The following is a 22,289-nucleotide window of genomic DNA, read 5'->3' as shown; positions in this document are numbered from 1 at the left end:
GTAGAGCCCCTAGTAGAGCCCCATAAAATAAAAACTGAAGGATGAATGCTATATGACTATTAAAAAGGGAGGGATAGGGAGGGTGAATTGAAAAAGAAAAGAAATAAATAAATAATAATACATAGATCACGCACATAAACTACGCAGAACCAAACGGCGGGTCGTGAACTGGACGACCATGAAACAACAACGCTTGTAGAAGTGTTGCATTTTTGCGTACATAACGCTCCCAGATGTCAGACTGCCATCGCCCGATAGCACGAATGCGATCAGGAGACACACCCACTGCTGCAAGAGACGTAGCACCTCCCGCCCGCATCGAGTGACCAGACACAGTCACTGGAAAGAACGTGCGCATTTTGCGGATAAACCATGACCGTGTGGGCGGCTGCCCATTACACCGTAACCAGAGGTAAGGGTGCAACGGAAAATGAAAATCACGTGAAGCAAGGTATCGCGTAAAGAGAGGGAAAGGATCTGACCCAACGTATAAACGCTGAATGACCACCCAATTTCCTTCATACCGCGAGTCCGTCTTGTCACGTTGAATAAGGAAGGAGAAGTCGTTATCGGAGACGCAGACCGAAGGTCGCAGAGAAATCTTTGCATGATCCCGCGAAGAAGTGTCATCCGGCACTACCAACTCTCCCAGGCGAAGCAGACCATAAAACCCACAGTGAAGCTGAGCTACCCACAGCAAATTGTCATGAGTCAAAGGGTGTGACAACTCAACGAGAACTCGCTGTAGATCATCCCGCAGAATTGGCTCTTTCCAGAGAATAGGACGACCGAGGGTACATAACACACCCTGCAACGTACGTTTGACGAGATGTGAATGGTGGGATTGACAGACATGAGGGAAATGTGGTTCCAGGTTACTGATGATGCCGGATAGATAGGTTTCGACTGAACGAGGCTGAATATGATGTGACATATAGGTGACGAAGTAAGACAATGTGTCAGGTGTGGGATCAATCGGCAGACTGTGTTGTTTACAGAAAGTGAGATATGAGTTCAAATGAGACGAATAGGCACAGGAAGTAGTATTGTCGAGAGCTAGTCCCAACAGAATCGAACGCTCATGGATGAGACATTCAATTGACCAGACATCCCGATGAGGTTGTCTGGCCTTCACCGAAACTGGAATCATTTTTGCGCTACCCCCAGCGCATTCCAAGGGGGTGTAAAAGGATGTATGGACAGACCCAGCGAAACCAGTTTAGCTTCACAATTCCTCCACCAAGATAAGTGATCCACTACCACATTGTCAACACCAGGCACAAAGAAAACCCGGAAGTCAACACTAGCATCAAGAATAGCATCCACCGCAACCATGAGTAACCAGTTATAGGGAGGGAGAGCTGCCAGAGAGTTGAACATGGACACAGTGTTCAGATTGTCAGTGAAGACTGCAATCCGCTGACCTGGACGACAATGTATTATTCTATCAACAATCGCCGCAGTTACTGCAAGAGCTTTGAAGAAGAAAATGGTTCCAGTAGGTGCCGAACTAGGTAGAACAGCCTGATACCCGATATTGAGGTCAGGAAACCAATACGCAAGCCCATCACCCGACACATCAGTATACACTTTGAGTACATCCTCCTGAAGGCACGAAAAATTCCAGGAGATGGACTTGAAGAAGAACACTCCTTCAGCAGAGCGTAGGTGACCGATAACCCAGTAGAGCTCTCTAACCACGTCTCTGTTAACCCAAATCAGGGCTCTTGATGCAAGTTTTCCAGCCGTCTTAGCATAGAGGGCTGAAAGACCAGGCCGAAGAAGAGGATAGACGTTGAGCGCCCAGTTGAGCCATCCAGCTAACCGCTGAAAGTCTCGTAATGACCTGCGAGAACCCTTTTGCGCGAAATCCTCTAGCTCTTGAATAAGCTGTGAGCGTGAGGTATCGGACATACGTGCCCGCATTAAATTTGGGTCGACATCGAATCCAATAATGGGTAGCTCCAGTCCAAAGATCTGCTTCCTCTCCTCATGCGGCACACCTATGGCATCCCATAAGTGAAGTAGCTTGACCATGTTGCATGGTAGAAGCTTTTTGTAAGGCGCGTAAAACTCCAGACTGCGTTTGTCCTCGAATGAGAAAGAGTCGTTGACGTAGATGTAAAGGAAATGGATGAGAATTTTAAAGATCATGATCCAAATGACAAGGGACATGAAGGCATGGTAGATTCTTTGAGAGGCTCTTCCTCCAAAGACGTTTCTTCTGTCAACATACCGATGACCTTGAAAACTAATGATTTGCTTGATCTGCCATAACGGATGCATAGGCATATGCTGATAAGCTTCAGATACATCCGCCTTCCAAAGATTTAGCATAGCGTGAGGACATGAATGCCAGAAGGTACGGAGCCCATTAGCCAAGTCATGGACATTGTCAAGAGTTACGCCAGCAATGTTGTCATGCAATATCATTGAGTTAAGCGCGTACTTCCCAGCACTATGATCGGTAACCAGCCGATGCTTATTCGTTCCTGGCTTTGGTACAGCATGGATGGGCATACTATACATACCAGGAAGCAGATCTGGACCGAATGCTTGAGAGTAGCGACCGACCTCAACCTCTTTCTCAATCTGAGTGCGTAAAAACTCCTTTTCAGCTTCAGTCTTGGGAGGTCAATCTGAGTTATCAAAAATAAGAGGCCATTCTTCAGAATGAGTGTTGGCAAAGGGCCAAAAACCCTCGCGTAGACCAGTACAGACAGAGCGGACAAAATCAGGGTTCGGATGATCAGCTAACAGCGATTCAAAAACATCGATTTTGATAAGCATAGAGATTTTGAATAAGGAAGGATTAGATTGAATGGTATTCATTGTGCTCTGATTCAAAAATTCGCATGCCGGAGGACGAGGCAGTGGAGCTGCGGTCTCTGTCCAGAGAGCAGTCCAGCTGTAAGCCGACATTCCTGGTCCCCAGACTCCTTTTCATCGAAAACACTGACCATGAGCGATACCCTCATTTAGGGGTTCCTTTATTTGGACACTCCGACTTTCGGTGAGCACCCCTACATCCCCTCCAGTCACAGCGATGGGAAAATTGGCACTCGCTATCCGATTTTTGGCAGGTTCCTCTATTCCATTTATGACAGGGATCATCCCTTCCGCTATTTCCGTCTCTCCGATTTGTTCTTCCCCAGGAACCAGATGAGGATGAGGCGGAATTGGAACCAACACCAAAAGAGGTGAGGAAGGTGGTTCGGAGATGTTTGAATTGGGAATAATCAGTGAGGCGTAGGTTTCTTTGCATGGCCACTTGATTTCGGATGGATTGATCGAATTCGATGACATGGGAATGCAACCGAACATCCATGGCATGAAAGAGTCTGCTGAGGTAGGTGTGATATTGGGTGAATTCATCTCATTGTTGCGGGAAGACAAAGGCAATGGCTTCGATATACATGGAGAACGCGATGTTGTGGTCAGATGATGTCTTGATTCCACCTGAGGACTTTGAGACCCGAAGGGCGAGCTCAATCTCGTCATCAATGACGTGCATTTGCTTCGGGTCGAGCTCAGTGGTATGGGCAGAGTCAAGGACTTTGCCAAGGTCGACATATTTCCATCGCACGACATTAAGCCATTCACTGGGTGGAAATGGGGGACACCCTGGTGTGGACAGGATGTCGGTAACAACGCTCTTTGGATTGGCAGCAAAATTTTCAAGTTGTTTGTAGGTTTCTCTGATATCCGAAGGAAGAGAGGCAAGTGCCTCTGATCACCTTTGCGACCAGGAGAACTTACTGACGTCAACGACTTTAGCTCGCTGCCTGGATGAGGGTGACTCATCCTCTTCAGATTCTGAGTCAACCCTTGACCGCTTGCTTCCAACTTTGGCCTCTTCATTACTGGGTAGCCCCCTATTCTCTCGCTCAACTTCCTCTTCTTGCATTCCTTCCCCAAATTGATGCTCTCCTCGATTTGCGGCAACTCGCTTTGAGAAGTCAATCTCGTTGAGCATTCCGATATAGATATTGAGGGCATCATCGAGGTTTTGTCCACTCTGGACAGCCGGTGAATCTTCAAGGACTTCTTGGATGGTGAGCACTGTATTTGCTTTCCCGTTTTGACCGAGTCGATATTGGTTAATAAATTCATTGCATTGTTCGACGCAGGAGAGGTCAGTCGTTCGCTCAGAGTTGGTCTGGGGAGGTCCAGATGAAGCAACAGTTTCGGAGTTTTCTCCATTGTCAGACATGAAGAACTTGTTCTGATGATAACAAAGTTATAATAATTGATCAAAAAACTAGCTAGCGAGGCGACGGGAAAGGTTAGAAAGAGCTTTCCGGTAAATATATAGTTGAGCTCACCAAGCAAGGTGACGGGAAAGGTTAGAAAGAGGGCAAACTCAATCTAACACGGAGTCGCCTGCTAAGTAAGCATAGCTCCACCATAGGAGGGACAGAGCCTGAAAAAGGATTGGCCCAATCCTTGTAGACAACGTGAAAGGTGCATTGACCATGGTAAACACGATCAAATGCCGAACACGCCCACTGAGAGTGGAAGGTATTTGAGTCAAACTCAAACAAGAACACATCGCTCGCGATGACGCTAGTTATTACGCAACCCATTAGCTTAGTGTAAATAAAATTAACCCAATTATCATGTCAAAATGTATAGTGAAAATGCCTAATTGATCAATGACATTTTGGAACAAATTTTGCATAGCGAAAAACTCCCAAACCGCCGGTGTGTCAGTGTCATCAATCGGCGTTTATGCGAAGTCAGTCACGGGTTAACTCCAATTCATTTTGAATCGGTCATATATCCTGCAGGACTAGTACTGTATGAATCATATCCTGTTTCTCATGCCAAGTTGCTACTCCAGCACACGATATCCATCATACGTCGTTCCTCCAGTCACCTTTTCTCACAAAACCGGGATGCATCAGCTCGCTGTACTATCACCCCAGTCATCCTATGGAGTTCAAAGGTCTGCATGTATCTCGCTGCTCGCGTTTCAAACTTCTGCAACTCAGAAGTTTTCGCCTTCCAAGGCATATTTTATCTGACACTGTGATGGGTTGTTCAGGGCATCACAGCCTTACTTTATTTGTAGCTCAAGTTAGTTCTCACCTTCGCCACTCTCAGGTGTGATGTCCTCAGTTTTGCATGGTGAACTGGCGGTAGATCGCGCTGGTCTTTCAGTGAGTTAGTGCCGTAGAGAAGTTCATGTTCTCATCTATGATAGTGTTGAGCTGACCAACGGTCTTGATATATGAGGCGAGAAGTTGGCCTGCAACAAGCCTGCAAAACACACAAGTTCAACTTAATATGCCATTTCTAATGTAAGTCAATCAGCATAGCGTATCATGCCAACTATGTGCTCTTGCAGGATCGGAAGAGATCGAGATCTATGTGAATTAACTATCATTGAAAATGTGCATGGAGGAAATTGTTCAGTTTACAGTGCAGTTTGCAGAAAGCGGGGTGGACGGAAGAAGCATGCGGGGGATGCAGTGGCTCTCGATCGAATATTCAGACGTCGAATTTCCGAGTCGATGAATCAATGGTGAAGTACAGTGGCGGGCATGCACCAAGCGAATATTCATAGTCAGCGGTGGGGAGGGACTGTATGTGTAAATAATGTAGAATATGAGTCTGTTTTCGTATAATGAGCCAGCATACCATATCGAGTACAAAGGCCTAAGGGAATATAAGGTAATGTCGAAGTACAAATGAGAACCGACGATCTCTGTTTCAATATATACGAGGAACCACCTGCAGTGAGGGCTGCATGTCCATTGATGGCATTTAGCGCCCTTCATGCTAAAGCTGAGCGAAAGGCTGTTGAGGACCATAGGATGGGTAACAGGACTGAAAAGACTCACTAGAGAACCAAGCCCATAAGCTAGCCTTGGTAGCTTCATCGCTTGCGTCCATCAACTTCCGGTACAGTTCCAGTGCTTCTCCAAGTCTACCCGCCCGATTGAGTGCATGACACTGCTGCTTGTGTGCGGTTTGCCACAATGACTCGAGGTCCCACCCGAAGAGCTGCAAAAAACGCACAGTTGAGCATGGAAACGATCGTCGGTTAGATGATGTCAACGTACCACGGTGAATTCTTCGAACATGGAATGAATCGGCGAGCTGGAAAAGAAATTGCTCGCATTGACAGCAGTTGTGAAGTGGTCAACAGCTTCCTGGTGACGCCTGTTACGCAATGCAATGATTCCCAGTTGGACACGTAGATATGCCTGATGTGCAAAGCGCAAAAATTCAGCGTCAGCGTCAGCACGCGAACCTAGACTTAATACTCACTTCCACGACACGACGAGTAAGAGGATCCGTATCGGGGAAATCGGTGGCTAGCTCTTCGATGCGCAACATTGCCTCTTCATGTTTATTTGCGTTGAACAGCACGATAGCCTGTAAACCCATAATGAAGCGTGTCCCAGTATGTAATAAAAATGGAAGCTTGCCTTGATTAAGAACAGGAAATATATCGTCTTCGAATCTCCATTCGCAGATACGAATGCGAGGTCAAAAGCTTTCATGGCGTCCTGTATATGTCTTTTCCCGCAAAGGGCAATGCCCTTGGATATATAGCCCGCCAAAGAGGGCCTTATGCAGATGGACTATATGAAGATCAACGTTAGCCTACATTAAGTGGGTCGGAGTATCTCACCTCAATTGCATCTTGAAGCGCATGGTCCCATCCGATTTTGCGCGCCATAATCAACGAGCGGTTGGCATAGGAGCTGTAGTTATTGGCGTCTGTATTGATCTCTTGCGTGAGTAGCTCTTCAGCAGTAGCCAAGTCCCCCATGATGCACGCATTGCGAGTGGGCGGCTTCATAGCAAAGATCTACACAACAAATGGTTGGATTGCATTACTGTACAAGTCAAAGGTAAAATTTGTCACGTGCCTTAGGAGCAGAGTCTTCCGCCTCGGGCAAAGCGTCCTTGGGTACTGCCCACTGTGATATCCTGCCACCATATCCCCCGCTGAGAATGTATTTCCCATCCATAGAGAATGCTGTGCAACGAGCAGAGTGCTTGAAGACGGTGATGGTTTGTCGATCAGAGAGCCGCCAGAGGCAGACACTGTCTCCAGTTGCGGAAGCGACGAGCTTACCAGCTGGATGAATGGCAATGGCATTGGACCAAGTGCTCACAGCACCCATCCAGGGATCATCGATCTGGTTCCAAGTCGACACATCCCACTCCCGTATAGTGTGATCATTGCTATCTCCTCCTGAGAGAAGGCGAGTACCATCGGGCGTCCAGGCGAGTGAGAAGCTCGATGTGTAGCGTAACTGTCCAAGAAACATTATTGTTGTGTGACCCTTCAAGTGTGCGATGCATTGCCTGGTGGCTGTATTATAAATTTCGATGATATTGCTCTCTGTTGCAATCAGCAAGAAGTTCGCCGTCCGGCGAATAGCGAACACAGCTAACAGCTGCAACACAGTTGATTGGATCTCCTTGCTGCTGCCACGTAGTTGTGCTCCACAGCTTGACTGTTTTGTCCCATGAACCAGTGGCAAGCACTGTTCCATCTGGTGAAAAGTCTATCGAGACGATGACATCCCCATGGGCGCTGATGATTCCGGTGAGGGATTCCCCAGATTCTCCACGCCAGGCGATGAACTCTCCGTGTTCATCACTGCTTGCTATTAATCGCCCATCTCGTGATATGGCCAATGTCCATACCCCACAGATCCCATCGCAATGTCCCTCCATCTTCTTCAGCAGAACACCTGTATTGAAGTCCCAGAGACGAAGCGTATTGTATTCCGAGGCGGTGGCGATATGTTGTCCATCGGGGAAAACTGCGACTGCATTTGCGCATGTTCCATGGTCTTGAAACACTCGAATGGGTGCGGTGCCTGAAATGAGCTGCCCCATTTTACTGGAGGTGAATGTGTTGAGTACAATCGAGGTGGACTGGGTTGAGGTGGGTGTCTTGCTCTAAGCTGCAGCGGTTCGTGGGGCCGTGTTTACATTCATTAGACGCCCACCAGCAAATTACGTCGCTGCAGCTTTCCAGACACATCGGGGATTCGAATATTTAAGACTGGTTTGAATGTCATGCGAAATGTCAAGATAATACTTAATATTTAGGTTGTCGTCTTAGCGGATGTAAAATTTCAAATGTTAAAGAGGTCTTTCACGACAAGAGAAATATAAAGTATCAGCGAACATTTTCTTACTGTCTGAATGTCAATGACAATAAGAAATATAAATATATCTTTAATGCTGGCATAAACTTCGAAATGAAACTTCACATTTAAGACTTGAAAAAACTTCAATTTTAGCACGTGACTGAACATCTGCTCATGTATGAAGTTTAGACCGTCGCTTAGACGGGCGTTAAAATTCAAAGTACCCCCTGACAATAAAACGTGAAAATAAATCATCAAGTTTTATCTCTAGATAAAACCGATCGCCCGACAATCGCCCACTCACGGCTGAATCATCGCCCACTTACAACGTCATCGCCCACTTGAGTTTGAGATGCGAAATATATTAGGGGACCAGACGAGCTAGAACTTAGAAAAACGCATTAACACACTCTTATTCAACTGGTACAGACCAACGATAGCATGACGGGGTGGACAGCTTATATATTGTACATGTACACGAATGTAGTAGAGTGAAACCGAAAATCAACCCTGTTTGACAGTAGTCAGACACCGGTGATTTCTCGAGGTGAATGAATGTACTTACAAAATCATTTCAACTTGTATACAGGCTAGTGCTAGTGCCTAGTGCTAATTCTCTGTAAAAGCTGAGCAGGAGATTAGAGACGCACAAGTAACAACCAATTTATTCTTACCACTTGCTTTGGTGGCAAGAAAACTGCAAGACGCCGTGTCGACATTTTTCATCATTTTGTTGGTGCCCGCATTGAATTTGAGTGAGCCTTTCCACTTCAAGCCAGTCATTGGACCGTTCGCATCATCAGTGAATGTATGTCACTCGCGTGAAACACCCCGTCGAATGTTGTCCAGGTGTGACTGGAACCAAAATTCGCATCGACTGGACCAGAACCCCACGTTTAGTCCTGAGGCAGCCCAGGCCTGGGGCCTGGGCCACCAGGAGACGATTTCAACATTCCCGTCGTCTAGATTCAAACATAAGCGCCTCTGTCGATGTAAACAAGAGAAACTTACTGGTATGCAGATAATACGTCCCGCACATGAAATCTACCTCCTCTTCTGACAGCTCATCATCGAAATAAGTCTGGCCATTAATGTCCAGCATGAGGCCAAATGGTACCGCTTCCCGCGAAATGCCATCAAGAACGGAGGGGAGAACATCGAACCCAAGACTATGTAAAGCCAGCCGCCATATGAGGCCACCATGAAGAAGTGCCGCTCTTGCGCGAGGCTGGTTCATGAACTCGTGACGGTGCTGCTCGTACACGATGTAGTCAGCAAAAACAGGCCTAAAACGGGCGAGTCTGCGATCCTCGGGGGGGAAGACGTGTCCGAGCGAGTATGTACAGAGTTCCATAGGTGGGCGTCAAGCGTCAGGTGGAACTGAGATTGGCTGCAACGTCTTTATAGCAATTCCTTTTTCAAGGAGGTTATACGCGATCTTGGTGATATCCGAGCCCCAGTCACGCCGGAGGCACATCACAGCCGTGATAGCATCGGGAACCGCCAGTTTCCAGGGCACCAGATTTGACGACAGTGACTCGATGATGTAGAGCCGCTGCTTGGGTTGTTGCACATAGGAAACTCAAATGTGTGCATTCGAGACTGACAGGGACGAGTCAGGTCCTAGATCCCAGAGATCGGGCGGGATGTCTGACAACTGAGATTGAGGGAGCGTGACGAGGTAACCTATAAAACATGTGATGACATGCTTCTGTGCGTCTGGAATTGACGTGATATCCGTGGGGTTGTTGCCGACGAGTCTGGTTAAGTGAGTCCACTGTGTCTTGCGAGTCCAATCATCGAATGTAGTCGATCTGCCTCGGGGTGTAGTGGTGGATGCTGCAAGGCGATATCCGAGATGAAAGTGCAAAATGGAGACAAATCGCTCAACACTACGAGTGTACTGCGTTGAGGGTGCAACCTCATAATGACCGAAGTAGGCTTCGATGTCTTTCAAGAAACTGGACAAGGGTGGGGCAGGGGCAGGGGGAGCAGGGGTAGGTTCAGAAGGAGCAGACGCAGGCGGGAAATCATCTTCAACCCAATCGCCATCGGGAATGCTGGTAAGATCCAATGCATCGCACAAATCCCACTCATTACGGAACGAGTCGTATACCCTGGTAGACTTGCTATATGACATCCAAGTCATTGGTATCTCAGCCTTTGTGAGACGGATGCGTTGACGAAAGCCGCCAAACTTGTCATTAGGTTGCCATTCAAACACCACAACTGTGCTGGATTTGCCAGGAATGCCGTGGTTCATGGCTGCCCGCTCACGGCTCTGACGCGACTGCCGTTGAGCTGGCGTCTCCGTCTCCTCTTTCCTCTTGTTCTCCTGACAGCGCCGCGCAAAGAATGCCTTGAAGTCTTCTCCTCGCTTCTGTCTAGAGTGGGGTTGGGAGACCGGGAACAGAGAGTCCGCATGTGCCTTGGGAACATCAGACACGGGCTGTGCCCCACTGTTCTCACCCCATCCAAGGGCACTATCGTCCCAGTTAAGGACACTCTGAGTGTTGTCCTCTGGTCGACCCCACACACTATCGTCCGGTTGACCCCACGCACTTTCGTCCAGCTGACCCCAAGTGTCAGGCGTCTCCTTGCGTTGGACTTCCTCGGTCGCATGGGTGATAGCTGCCGGAGACGGGATATAATGACGCAAGGTAAAATCAACGGCGGCAGAAGTATCCCCAGAAACGCGGACCCAAATCGGAAGCAAGAATTTCTCAAACATGGGCAATTGAACTTGCCAAGGACAGTGAATGGAAGAGATCAAGGCTCCCGTACATGGCACGTTTGTCGTCAGATCTCCAACGAATGAGCGTGACAACTCAAGAACCCATTCAGCGGGTATGGGATGTTGGGGGTTACTCGTTAAGATAGCCGTCCACTGATTGGCACCTTGGTATCGACGTGTCATGATGTACCACGAGCAGGTGGCGGCAATTACTGGAAATCCATCAGGCAATCACGAACGATGAATAAACTGGTTGACTTACATAGAAATGCATCGCGCGACCTTATTGCAACCTTTTTAGCAAGGTTAGCGTCTGTATGCCACCGTTGGTACCCATAGGAAGTCGGAGGGCGTGGAAGTTTAGTCCCCCATGGAATCAATAATCCAGCACCCAAACGTTCCTGGCACCAGAGCAGTTTCTGCTCTAACTCGACCCATTTTGCCCGAATATCGCGGTGGAGAATGTGCCTTCCCGATGTATCTACCTCTGTAAGGAGGGAAAACCTGGAGTGGTTGAGGCATCCAAAGATTGGCCCATCGAAGCTAGGATTCAAAGGTACCAGGGGAAACCACGGACGAGTTCCGTACACCCAGTGAGTGGTGAGTGGTGTATTACTATCGTCAGGAGAACTATCGTAGTCTTCGCGAGGATCCCAAGGAGGCTCGTGAGGTATGACGTCGGGAAGGGAGTGTGCGGTGAGAGAGGTATAAACCTGCCCATCACGGATGATGACACGGAGATTGTTACTCATGGATGCAAGGAGACGCAAAGAGTATCACAGTCAAGACTACTACTGCAACAGTACAAACCGTTACGTTAGGTCAAGATCAGAGATGTTGAGTATATCGCAGTCGTTGAGAATATCACAGTGCAGTCGTTGAGAATATCGCAGTGCAGTCGTTGAGAATATCGCAGACGCAGAGTATCACAGTCAAGACTACTACCGCAACAGTACAAACCGTTACGTTAGGTCAGAGACGTTAAGAATATCGCAGTCAAGACTACCGCAACAGTACAAACCGTTACGTTAGATGAGGAAGAAGGTAACGAAATGGGAGAAGGTTTGGTGCATCTAATATAGACGTAGCGGAGTTTCAACAATATGGGGTGTGGTCTGTGGCGGTCTGTGGCCTGTGTGGATTGAGACAAGTGGAGGCAAACAAAACAATGCCACTGTGACTTGGGATGAGTGGAGAAAATTAAAAATTAAAATTAACAACAGAATTTTAACTATGTGGCTTGAGATGTGAAGTAAAGAACTTGAGTTAACCTTGGATTTGGGATGTTGACGATGGTGATGGAGCCAGAGAACGCCGGGCGGCATGACGAGTGAGAATAGGGCTGCCACGGACGTCAAACCAGGAAGCGACGGATGTCGACTTAGAGTTAGGACATTGGCGGTGGGGATGAAAGTAGAGAATACTGGGCACGACCGTACATACAGTCATGCCCTGGAGAAGGTCATGAAAGGTTGCTGCGACGAGACGATAAAAGAGGAGTTAATGCAGGGCATGACTGTACATACAGTCATGCCCTGGAAGAAGGTGAGGAAGGGTCGTTTTCGACAAGGAGAATGGGAGCTCAACAGTACAAACCGTCGAACCTAGTAATAGTTATTAGTACCAAGTTCCATAAAGATGAGGGACTTAGAACTTTGGCGACGAAAGCGCCCAACAATCACAAACACCCATATTAGGAAATTGTTACATAACATTGACATTGACTGCTTGACAGTTTGAACTTTGTACTCTGCTCATCGTCCCCATCCTCGGAGCACGACAGTATGTACTGTCGTGCTCATCGAGTTCATCCTTTGTACTTTCGAGCTGCTCATTGTCCCCATCCTCGAAGCACGACAGTATGTACTGTCGTGCTCATCGAGTTCATTGTTCCTATCTTCGGAGCACAACAGTATGTACTGTCGTGTCTCCTATCCCATTAATCAACCAACAAGTCCAGCCGTCAACACACGTCATCCAACTCGCTTTCGCTTATTGCGACCCCTTGGATCACGTTGGCCCTGTCTTCTACGTCAGGTAACCAAGTCGTTTGTTAAAATCCAACCCCATTGACCAACCGTTAAACGATCCAGCCGTTAACATCTGTCATCCCCTCCACCGTACATACAGTGGAGGTGGAATTGACTCAGTCCATCTACCAATGCGGTGGAGGGCATAATGCAAAACCTATGTCTATGTTCAACTAGCGTGCTACATGTACTGGACGAGAGATAGGTCCTTCGTCTCTTCATCTCCTTTCGCTGCTCGCAGGTAATCAGTATCGCACTTGCCCCTATGGTCATCTTTGTCGATCGCTCCGTCCGCTTCTTGAGCTAGCTCCATGATCTTTGCCGCTAATTCCCGGAGCATCATAATGTCATTTTTGACGTATCCTTTGGTCGGCCCTTCCTTATCGTCCTTCTGGATATCTACATACTCGTCAAATATCATGGCAGCTTGGACACGCTGTGAAAAGTCATCAGCCACATTAATCATTGTTGCCGAAGTCATGTACCCATGTACACGGTTCAGTGCGCTATCCTGAAGGTGCGTCAGTTAGATCCCTGCTGACCAACTGGCCCACTTACCAAAAAGCTGTCTCTATAATTTATCAGCAGGAAGACGCTCATAGATAGCAGTGCCAGTAGTCGTGTCAACATAACCAGTATGTGCGACAGGGACCAGTAATCCCCTGAGGGCGCCTTGGATACCTTCGGCACTGCGTAGTCATACGCCCATATCTTGATTGTAGTTTTCCCGCGCCCTAGCACGGGCAAAGTGCTGGCAATTGTGCAGCGGCCATTGAGATCGCGTGCCTAAACCAGGTCAGTGACATTTTTTTCTGACTAGTCTTAATACTTACGGATATTGTTTGCACAAGGCCAGTGTCCGCGTGGTGGAGGGTTTGAAGTGTCTCCCCTGTCTTCCGATCAAATATATATACTAGCCCATGGTCACTTCCTCCCACAACTACCTTGCCGTCTTCCCCGAATGCCACTTGCTTCGGGACCGATATGCTTGGCAAACCAGTTGCAAACGTTCGAACAAACTCACCATCACCTTCAAGGCGATATAATGTAAACCCGTCTGTTGCATTATCAACAACGAACACCCCCCGCTTGGAGTACACCGCAGCATGACCACTATATAATGTCAGTAACGCGCCCAGGTCAAGAGCGGTAGTTTCTCACATCACTGATTTGCAGCTAATTTCTTGCACTATGTCGCCATCTTCATCCTTCAGTTTCATGCTGTTCGGCTCTCAGCATCAGGCAATGAAAGTATGCAGTGGAAGGACTGACAAGTTGCCATCATAGAGCCCGAACACATAGATGCTCCGGTTATCTGTGAACGCTACCGACTTGGGCACCGTATTTTCAAGTCGCACTGCGAAGACGGGCTGGAGCTGCGAGCTTGTATTGAGCGTCAGAACCTGAACCATTTTGTCTCTAGTTCCGAAAAAATGAGGGTAGAAAAAGAGAACGAGCTCGCTAACATGGAGCAGCGCTTTGCAAGACACGGTAGGCAACAGCATGCGGCCACGGAAATCGGCACAGACCCCACCCAAAGGAACGCTCAACAGCCACCCCACACGCCCCAGAAACCACAGCTCAAGACTCCGTGCCTCGAGACGATTAAAAAGATCAGGAAGGCACGTGGAACAACACGCAAGATGCGTCTGGTATCTGTAGTAGAGGTAAGTACTAAGCGGTCGGAACTCGTTTTAAACTCACGTCATAGCAGGACGCTGACGAGCCTATGGAAACGCATCGAGAACGATCATCGACAATTGAGCAAGAGCCACAGCGATTTCAGCCTGACGACGTCTACCCTATGTCTGCGATGGAAAACGCGATCTCCAAAGGCATAGAGGCGGCACTCAGACGCATCCTTGTCGATAAGGATATTTTGACATCCACGAAGCGTAGTCCTCGAAGGAAAAAGAAGCAGGATGATGAAATTAGGATAGAAAGGGCCGCAGATTTGAGCCACGAAAGAGACTTCCTTCTTGTGAGAGTTGAATTTTTGACGTATATGCTGATGCTAAGCATGAAGTAGGGTGAAATCCGGCGTCTCCTCAAAGATACCTTCAGTATATCTCAAGACGCAGATTTTATTGTGCACCAGCCGGTGGATCGTGAAGATGTGTACTCGTACGAGTATGAAGATGGCCCAGGCCCCAACACCCAGAATCTGGCCTTTGATCTCAAAAACGGATTTAACACCCCCTGGAATGCGAAAATTCTCGATATTCTCCTTGAAGAATTGAAAAAGAGGAGTGTAGAAGAGGAGTGGCCGTTCCGGAGGTCGGATGCCTATTATAAGGCAATACTCGAAGATCGCTACAAGCGGATGCGGATGGTCTGGAGAGCAGCCCAACCAAAGGTTACAGCAAAGGGCTGCTTGGAGACTGCGGAAGAAGTGGAGGAGAGGTTGATTGCAAAAAGAGGTGAAAATCTGAAGTCGGTTCGTTAAACAACTCGTTGGCGAAATGTATGTCCGCAGCATGATCTCAAGGCTCTTCGGATACTAATGCGTCTATAGAAATATCTCCGCAGAGCAAAAGTCCTGGAGCAAGTTATTGAGCTGAAGAAAGATGGCGAGGACGACGACCTACCAGCTTGGCAGTGGCTTCAAAAACTAGTCAAGACGCTGGGAGACGGGGGTATGAGTTCAGAAGAAAGTGATATCGAAAACGACGTCGAATGTGTGCTCCGGGTCAAGAACATGGCATGGCATCGCGGGATAGAGCGAGAACTGAATATCATCAATAATCAGAGAGTCTTGGATGATGAAATTTTCGCGCCCCAGGGTTCCAAACCAATGAAGAGGATACGCGCATCGGGAAATTCGACGACTGTACGGAACCCGGTCACTGGATTACCCAAGGCCCTATACAACGGCAGATGGTTTGATGGTCTTACTGGAGGTCAGGTAGAAAGGTTGAATGTGTCAGATGAGATGTTCCGATGGATGAAAGTTGGTGTAGCATAGTAGCGTGTTGAATAGACGGTGTAAGTGAACCGCAGGGAACGGAAGATAAGTCAATTCCCCCTCCACTGTATGTACGGTGGAGGGGATGACGCGTGTTGACGGCTGGCTGGATCGTTGCGAGAGCGAGTTAGCCATTGCCCACTCCACTGTATGTACGGTGGAGGGGATGACGTGTGTTGATGGCTGGACATGTTGGTTGATTAATGGTTGGATCTGTCAACAAATGGGCTTACCTGACTAACGGGCCAGCGTGATCTAAAGGATTGCAGTAAGCGAAGGCGGATGACCTGGAGTTGATGGCTTGATCATTCCGCGAAAAAGGATGGAGTTGGCGAGGTGGTGGGTGGTAATGGAATAGGAGACACGACAGTACATACCGTTGTGCTCCGAAGATAGGAACAATGAACTCGATGAGCACGACAGTACATACTGTCAGTGCTTCGAGGATGGGGACAATGAGCAGCTCGAAAGTACAAAGGATGAACTCGATGAGCACGACAGTACATACTGTCGTGCTCCGAGGATGGGGACGATGAGCAGAGTACAAAGTTCAAACTGTCAAGCAGTCAATGTCAATGTTATGTAACAATTTCCTAATATGGGTGTTTGTGATTGTTGGGCGCTTTCATCGCCAAAGTTCTAAGTCCTATGGAACTTAGTAACTATTACTCTAGGAGGTTCGACGGTTTGTACTGTCGAGCCTCCCATTCTCCTTGTTGACAACGACCCTTCCTCACCTTCTTCCAGGGCATGACTGTATGTACGGTCGTGCCCGGTGTTCTCTACTTTCATCGTCACCAGACGTCTCGTCGCAGCGACCTTTCACGACCTTCTCCAGGGCATGACTGTATGTACAGTCGTGCCCGTTCATCGCCACCGCCAACGTCCTAATTCTAAGTCAACATCCATCGCTTCCTGGTTCGACGTCCATGGCAGCCCTTCCCGCCCGGCGTTCTTTGCCAACGATCAGTCCACACCAAGCTCAGGTCGCCGCCAGCTCTCCCTGACAACAGAGTTATATCTTGTTTGGTAGTTCTTGTAATGAACGTCATATTTTCGTACAAGGCTTACTGCTGTCTTGTTATTTCATTACTGGAAATTGCGAGTTGTTTCTTTTATTGTTGTTGTTCGTCTGACTCAAAAGCTTGCCTACGCAGTCGTTTCTTGCTCTCCAATTCACTCCCATCAATTCATAGAAATGACGGTACATACTGTCGTTGCTATTCGCCCCGCTCTTCATGCCTGTGTCTCACTCACTGTTCAAACGGTGCTTCTGTGAGGAATGCATCGAAACCGGTGATCGTGCTGAGGATGGCACCCCTAAGGGGGTACTCATTGCAGAACGTCTTATGGCTGCACATTTACAACGCACCAAATGTACCCAAGCAGAACATGCTGCTGCTGGCTCTCCCCGCACGAACGCCATCACGGATTTGTTAGTCTCACAGCTGGACGCACTCGCTCTTATCGACAACAAACCACCTGTTTCTCACCCCAACCCCACTCCACCATTATCTATTACGGCTCTCGCAGATGATCTTGAGCAACTCACTTTGCTAGATCATTTTGTTGCCCGTGAACCCAGAGTCGCTATTTCTGGCGACGTCTCCCAAAAGAACATACATCGGCCAACTGTGAAGGCCTTGAGGGTCCTCAATAACATAGAGTTCCGCGTTCAGCGGTGCTTTCGGTTGTTACTTGCGGGTAATTCCAATGATGTTGGTCGCGAGCTACTATTGCTTCGCACAGCTGTGGAATCCGTCAAACGAAAAGCAGACCTTGTGGTCACACGGAAGAGGGCAATTATGTTGGAGATAGATGGCTTAGAAGCTCAGTTCAACAGTCAAAAGCCTCCCGAAATGGACTTACGTGCAGCAGTCGAATTTGATACCAGTAAGAGTCGATTATCTTCATCGTGATCGTGTCCTGAATAGTCAATAGATGTTCACCATGATTTTCCGCTGGATCAGTGTGATGAAATCGCACAGGTCGCCTTATTCATCACTGTGACATGTAAAGTCATCATGGGGGTCAGCAAGCGAGCCTGCGATTTCCTCTTGGGACTTATTTCAATCATGTTATTCCTCGCTTTCCAGAGATCGGATGGTAGCCTCAGCTCTTCCCATCAAAATGTGCTCAGGCAAATTCCAAAGAGTTTCGACACCGTGCTCTCAAGATTCCATCTCACTGAGAAAACTGTCGTCTATGCAGTCTGCCCCAGTTGTCACTGCACTTACAGCCCACATCATGCAGACGGCTCAACTATTCCTACATATCCTGAACGTTGCACACACCACCCCACGCCAGAGGCCGAATGTGGCGAGTCATTGCTCAGCCCTGGCCCTGATGGAGTAGTGCGACCGAAGAAGACATTTGTTTACCACAATTTTAAAGACTACCTCGCCGGTCTCCTCTCCCGTGCAGATATTGAGGGGGCGATGGATCAAGCCTGCGACGATTTGCAAGACTCGATCAATTCCCCCCATCCACCTTTGATGAAACACGCATTTGAGGCTCAGTTTCTCCGTCAATTTTGTGGCCCAGACCCAGGTTCACTTTTTATTGATAGAGGAGATGAAGGGCACTATGCTTTCGCCCTTTTCGTGGACTTCTTCAATCCGGAGGGCATGAATTTGCGTGGTGCCAACAAATCCTCTGGCATCATCTCTATGGCATGCTTGAATCTACCATTGGATATCAGGTATAAGCCCGAAAACATGTATCTTGCAGGAATCATCCCAGGTCCGAAACAGCCGTCCCTCAAGCATCTCAATCACTACATCCGGCCACTTATTGATGACATGGTAGACTCATGGGAGCGCGGCATCAATTTTTCCAAGACTGCTTGTTTTCCCACTGGCCGGCTTGCTCGCAGCGCTATTGTTTTGGCAGTTTGTGATCTTCCTGCCGCTCGTCATCTTGCTTCTTTAGCTGGAACCAGTAGCCATTTTTATTGTAGCGCGTGCAATTGCTACCATAAGACCACGTACGGTAGAGTGGACTTCGAAAGCTGGAAACCTCGTGATAAAGATGAACTCCGGAAGTTCGCTGAGCGGTGGAGGGATGCTGCAACAACCTCCGAACGAGAGAAACTATTCAAAGCTCACAGTGTGCGCTATTCAGAGATGTGGCATTTGCCATACTGGGATCCCTCACGCCAGCTTGTTGTCGACCCGATGCATTGTATATTGGAAGGTTTAGTCCAGCATCACTCTCGTACCCTTCTCGGTTTGACTACAGCAACCACTTCATCTTCATCGACTTTACCCCCTCCGGCCTTTTCATGCGACTTAGGCGATATGCCTCCGGGGATGACTTCGAAGGAAATGACTCAGGTCGCTGCTATACGCACCCTTCTTGTTTCCCAGTTGTCGTCCGATGACGAAAATCTGGATAACCTAAAAAAATCGCTGTTTCGCAAGAATACGGGACCTCTCAAGTTTGTTTGCGAGGCCTTGCGATGCGCTCCCCAGAAATCTAGTAGATTGTTCAAAATCGACTACGTCAAAGCTCTCGTGGAATGGGTAAGTTCTTAATATGTCTACTTTGTTGCAACTTTTTTATGTTTGTTCTCAGCGCTGTGGAAAACCTTTTGCTGCTCCTGAGAAGGAGCTTCAGCTTGGTTCTCTAGATGCCCTTCATCGTGTCCGAGATGTCATCCAACAAATAACCATTCCATCTTGGTTTACTTCAGTCCCAAGCGATTTCGGAAGCGCATCTGCTGGGACGATGAAAGCAGACGAATGGCGCTCTCTAATCACCGTCTACATTCCTATTGCCCTCGTGAGCTTGTGGGGGGCCGGTACCTCGCATCCTTCCGATGAAGTCGGCACTCACCTTAGAGCTGTTCTCGACCATACTATGGAACTTGTTTGCGCGGTGTATCTCACATGCGCCCGAACAACGACTGTAGAGAGAGCACACACGTATCGCTCTCACATTGCGCTTTATGTTGGAAATTTGAAGAAGATATACCCTAACATCGCTCTGCATCCAAATCACCACGCTGCCTTCCACATATACGACTTTCTACTCCTATTTGGCCCGGCCCACTCTTGGTGGTGCTTTCCTTTCGAACGTTTGATTGGAATACTTCAGCGTCTTCCAGTAAATCATAAGACTGGTGAGTTTTTACGGAACACCAGTGTAATAGCGGGACTGACTTTTCAAGGCAAGTCGGAAACTACCATGTTATACTCATTCATCAAAACTTCAAAACTTCACCGTTGGCTCAGTCGACCTGACTGTTCACCGGCTATTCAAGAGTGCAAATTTCTGTTTGACAGCACGTATGCTCCCAAGAGCGCTGGAACTCTCGGTGAAGAACTTGCTGAAGATCCTTTGGACGACAGTTTACAGGCTCCTTCCTCCGCTGTAGCTGTGGCTGTTCCTGAAGCCTTGTTTGCGCTTATCAAACGACGCACAGCAATATTACGCGCACAACTAAAATTCAATGGGATTGTCTATAGCAGAGCCTCTACTCACGTCGGGAATAGTCAAGTTTTTTATTATTCTCAGGGTGACCACTTATTGTCTCCTGTCCCCGGCAGTATCCAACATATCTATGCTACACCCACGGGTGAACTGGTGTTTGCTGTCCACAAGCTCCTCCCACGTCACGATCAGTCCATTGATCCATTTGCTATGTATCCTCATTTTCCCGCCAAAATGTACTTGTCAAGCTCAAGTAGTCATTTGGAAAATGTCAAGGTATCCTGGGTTGTTAGTCACTTTGCTCGATGGGCAGTTTCGAGTGATACTGTAGTCATACTATCTCTATCTCGCGTAAGTACAATTCACCTCGAGAAATCACCGGTGTCTAACTACTGTCAAACAGGATTGATTTTCAATTTCACTCTACTACATAGTTTCGCGTACATTTACAATATATAAGCTGTCCACCCTGTCGTTTGAATAAGAGTGCGTTAACATGTGTTTCTAACCGAAAGGCATCGCTTGTGTCTATAACTTATCATCTAGTCCCCTAATATTTAGCATCTCAAACTCAAGTGGGCGATGACGTTGTAAGTGGGCGATGATTCAGCCGTGAGTGGGCGATCGTCGGGCGATCGGTTTTATCTAGAGATAAAACTTGATGATTTATTTTCACATTTTATTGTCAGGGGGGTATTTTGAATTTTAACACCCATCTAAACGACGGTCTAAACTTCATACATGAGCAGATGTTCAGTCACGTGCTAAAATTGAAGTTTTTTCGAGTCTTAAATGTGAAGTTTCATTTCGAAGTTTATGCCAGCATTAAAGATATATTTATATTTCTTATTGTCATTGACATTCAGACAGTAAGAAAATGTTCACTGATACTTTATATTTCTCTTGTCGTGCAAGACCTCTTTAACATTTGAAATTTTACATCCGCTAAGACGACAACCTAAATATTAAGTATTATCTTGACATTTCGCACGACATTCAAACCAGTCTTAAATATTCGGATCCCCGATGTGAGATCACTCAACGAACTCTCCTAATGACATGACTAGCTATCGTTGCAGGTGTTGAGCAACGCAGGCACGCACAATGTTTTGCGCCCGGGGGCGTTGTGCTTGTTCAAATCCGGCCTGGTGTCTTTGAGAAGTTCATGTTCTCATCCATGGTACTATCACTCCTGGGAATCTGCAACTGGCATGTAATATGCAAAATGTTCAAAACACCTCAATGTGCTACTTGAATCACCTCGAGAAAATTCATGTGTATGTAGGCTACTTAGAGATGATGTACTGTCCAAGTAGAATAAAATTTTCTTGAGTGTTGCAGCTGCGAGAGACAGAATAGTGGTGATTCGCAACCTTGTATAATCATAAATGATCCAGATCCCATAGATCCTAGAGAGATATTCAAAAAGTTACACCCGGAGCATATCAAACACCTCGTCAGGGTGTCAGAACACAATTTCGATAGAGGCCATTCTCTTGTTTTAAGATGCTATAGACAGAGGATTGACGACATGTATGAAAGCGTGACAGCAGATAGGAGAGTGTGTAAGAAATTCAATCTCCTCCAAGTGAAAGTTGACGGTGCCGCTACTGTGCCGATGTGTGACACGACGTGACCATGTTTTGCAGAATACCAGTCAGACCCTGAATTTTCTCGGCCTTCATCCGACACTCCACCACAAAATCCTTAAAATCAGCAAAAATCAGATTCATATAGAGCAGCTACGAATCTATAATGGTGCAAATCCGTAGAAGAAAATATGATGTGGTTGAGGAGTTACAAAAGATTTATTGAAAATGTTGCAGAACCCCAGGAGTGATAGTAATGTTGATTCTTGAAGTTATCAACGCTCAGTCACGTGACGAGTTCGCCGCAAAACACACAAGTCAGGATATCTGGAAAAATTCACGATTAGCTAACGTAAATTCTGTAAAGGGGGTTCGTCTGAGATTCGTTCTATAAAAAAAAAAGGAATCCTAAAA

General features: G+C 47.4%; 4 protein-coding genes across 4 annotated transcripts; 1 reads left to right on the top strand and 3 right to left on the bottom strand.

The window, feature by feature from the left end:
• Positions 1 to 3,376: 3,376 nt before the first annotated feature.
• Positions 3,377 to 4,213, bottom strand: EDB91DRAFT_1088240 (uncharacterized protein; the record flags this gene model as incomplete). Its single annotated transcript, XM_041316388.1, has 2 exons — positions 3,377 to 3,729; positions 3,760 to 4,213. 2 exons carry the CDS (start codon positions 4,211 to 4,213, stop codon positions 3,377 to 3,379), a joined length of 807 nt encoding a protein of 268 aa, XP_041169531.1.
• A 4,723-nt stretch (positions 4,214 to 8,936) lies between these two features.
• EDB91DRAFT_1088239 (uncharacterized protein) lies at positions 8,937 to 11,609 on the bottom strand (the record flags this gene model as incomplete). The annotated part of the gene is made up of 4 exons (XM_041316387.1): positions 8,937 to 9,085; positions 9,135 to 9,409; positions 9,731 to 11,069; positions 11,120 to 11,609. 4 exons carry the CDS (start codon positions 11,607 to 11,609, stop codon positions 8,937 to 8,939), a joined length of 2,253 nt encoding a protein of 750 aa, XP_041169530.1.
• A 2,105-nt stretch (positions 11,610 to 13,714) lies between these two features.
• EDB91DRAFT_1004607 (uncharacterized protein) lies at positions 13,715 to 14,305 on the bottom strand (the record flags this gene model as incomplete). Its single annotated transcript, XM_041312291.1, has 3 exons — positions 13,715 to 14,000; positions 14,049 to 14,108; positions 14,160 to 14,305. Coding segments are annotated over 3 exons (492 nt in total), but the record flags the coding sequence as incomplete, so codon positions are not given.
• A 689-nt stretch (positions 14,306 to 14,994) lies between these two features.
• EDB91DRAFT_1021654 (uncharacterized protein) lies at positions 14,995 to 15,660 on the top strand (the record flags this gene model as incomplete). Its single annotated transcript, XM_041312570.1, has 2 exons — positions 14,995 to 15,328; positions 15,425 to 15,660. Coding segments are annotated over 2 exons (570 nt in total), but the record flags the coding sequence as incomplete, so codon positions are not given.
• Positions 15,661 to 22,289: the final 6,629 nt, after the last annotated feature.

The sequence above is a fragment of the Suillus paluster genome (assembly GCF_016628075.1).
Source record: "Suillus paluster strain FC165 chromosome Unknown EDB91scaffold_178, whole genome shotgun sequence".
Classification (NCBI taxonomy): Eukaryota; Fungi; Basidiomycota; class Agaricomycetes; order Boletales; family Suillaceae; genus Suillus; species Suillus paluster.
This window is presented reverse-complemented; position numbering and strand designations above follow the sequence as displayed.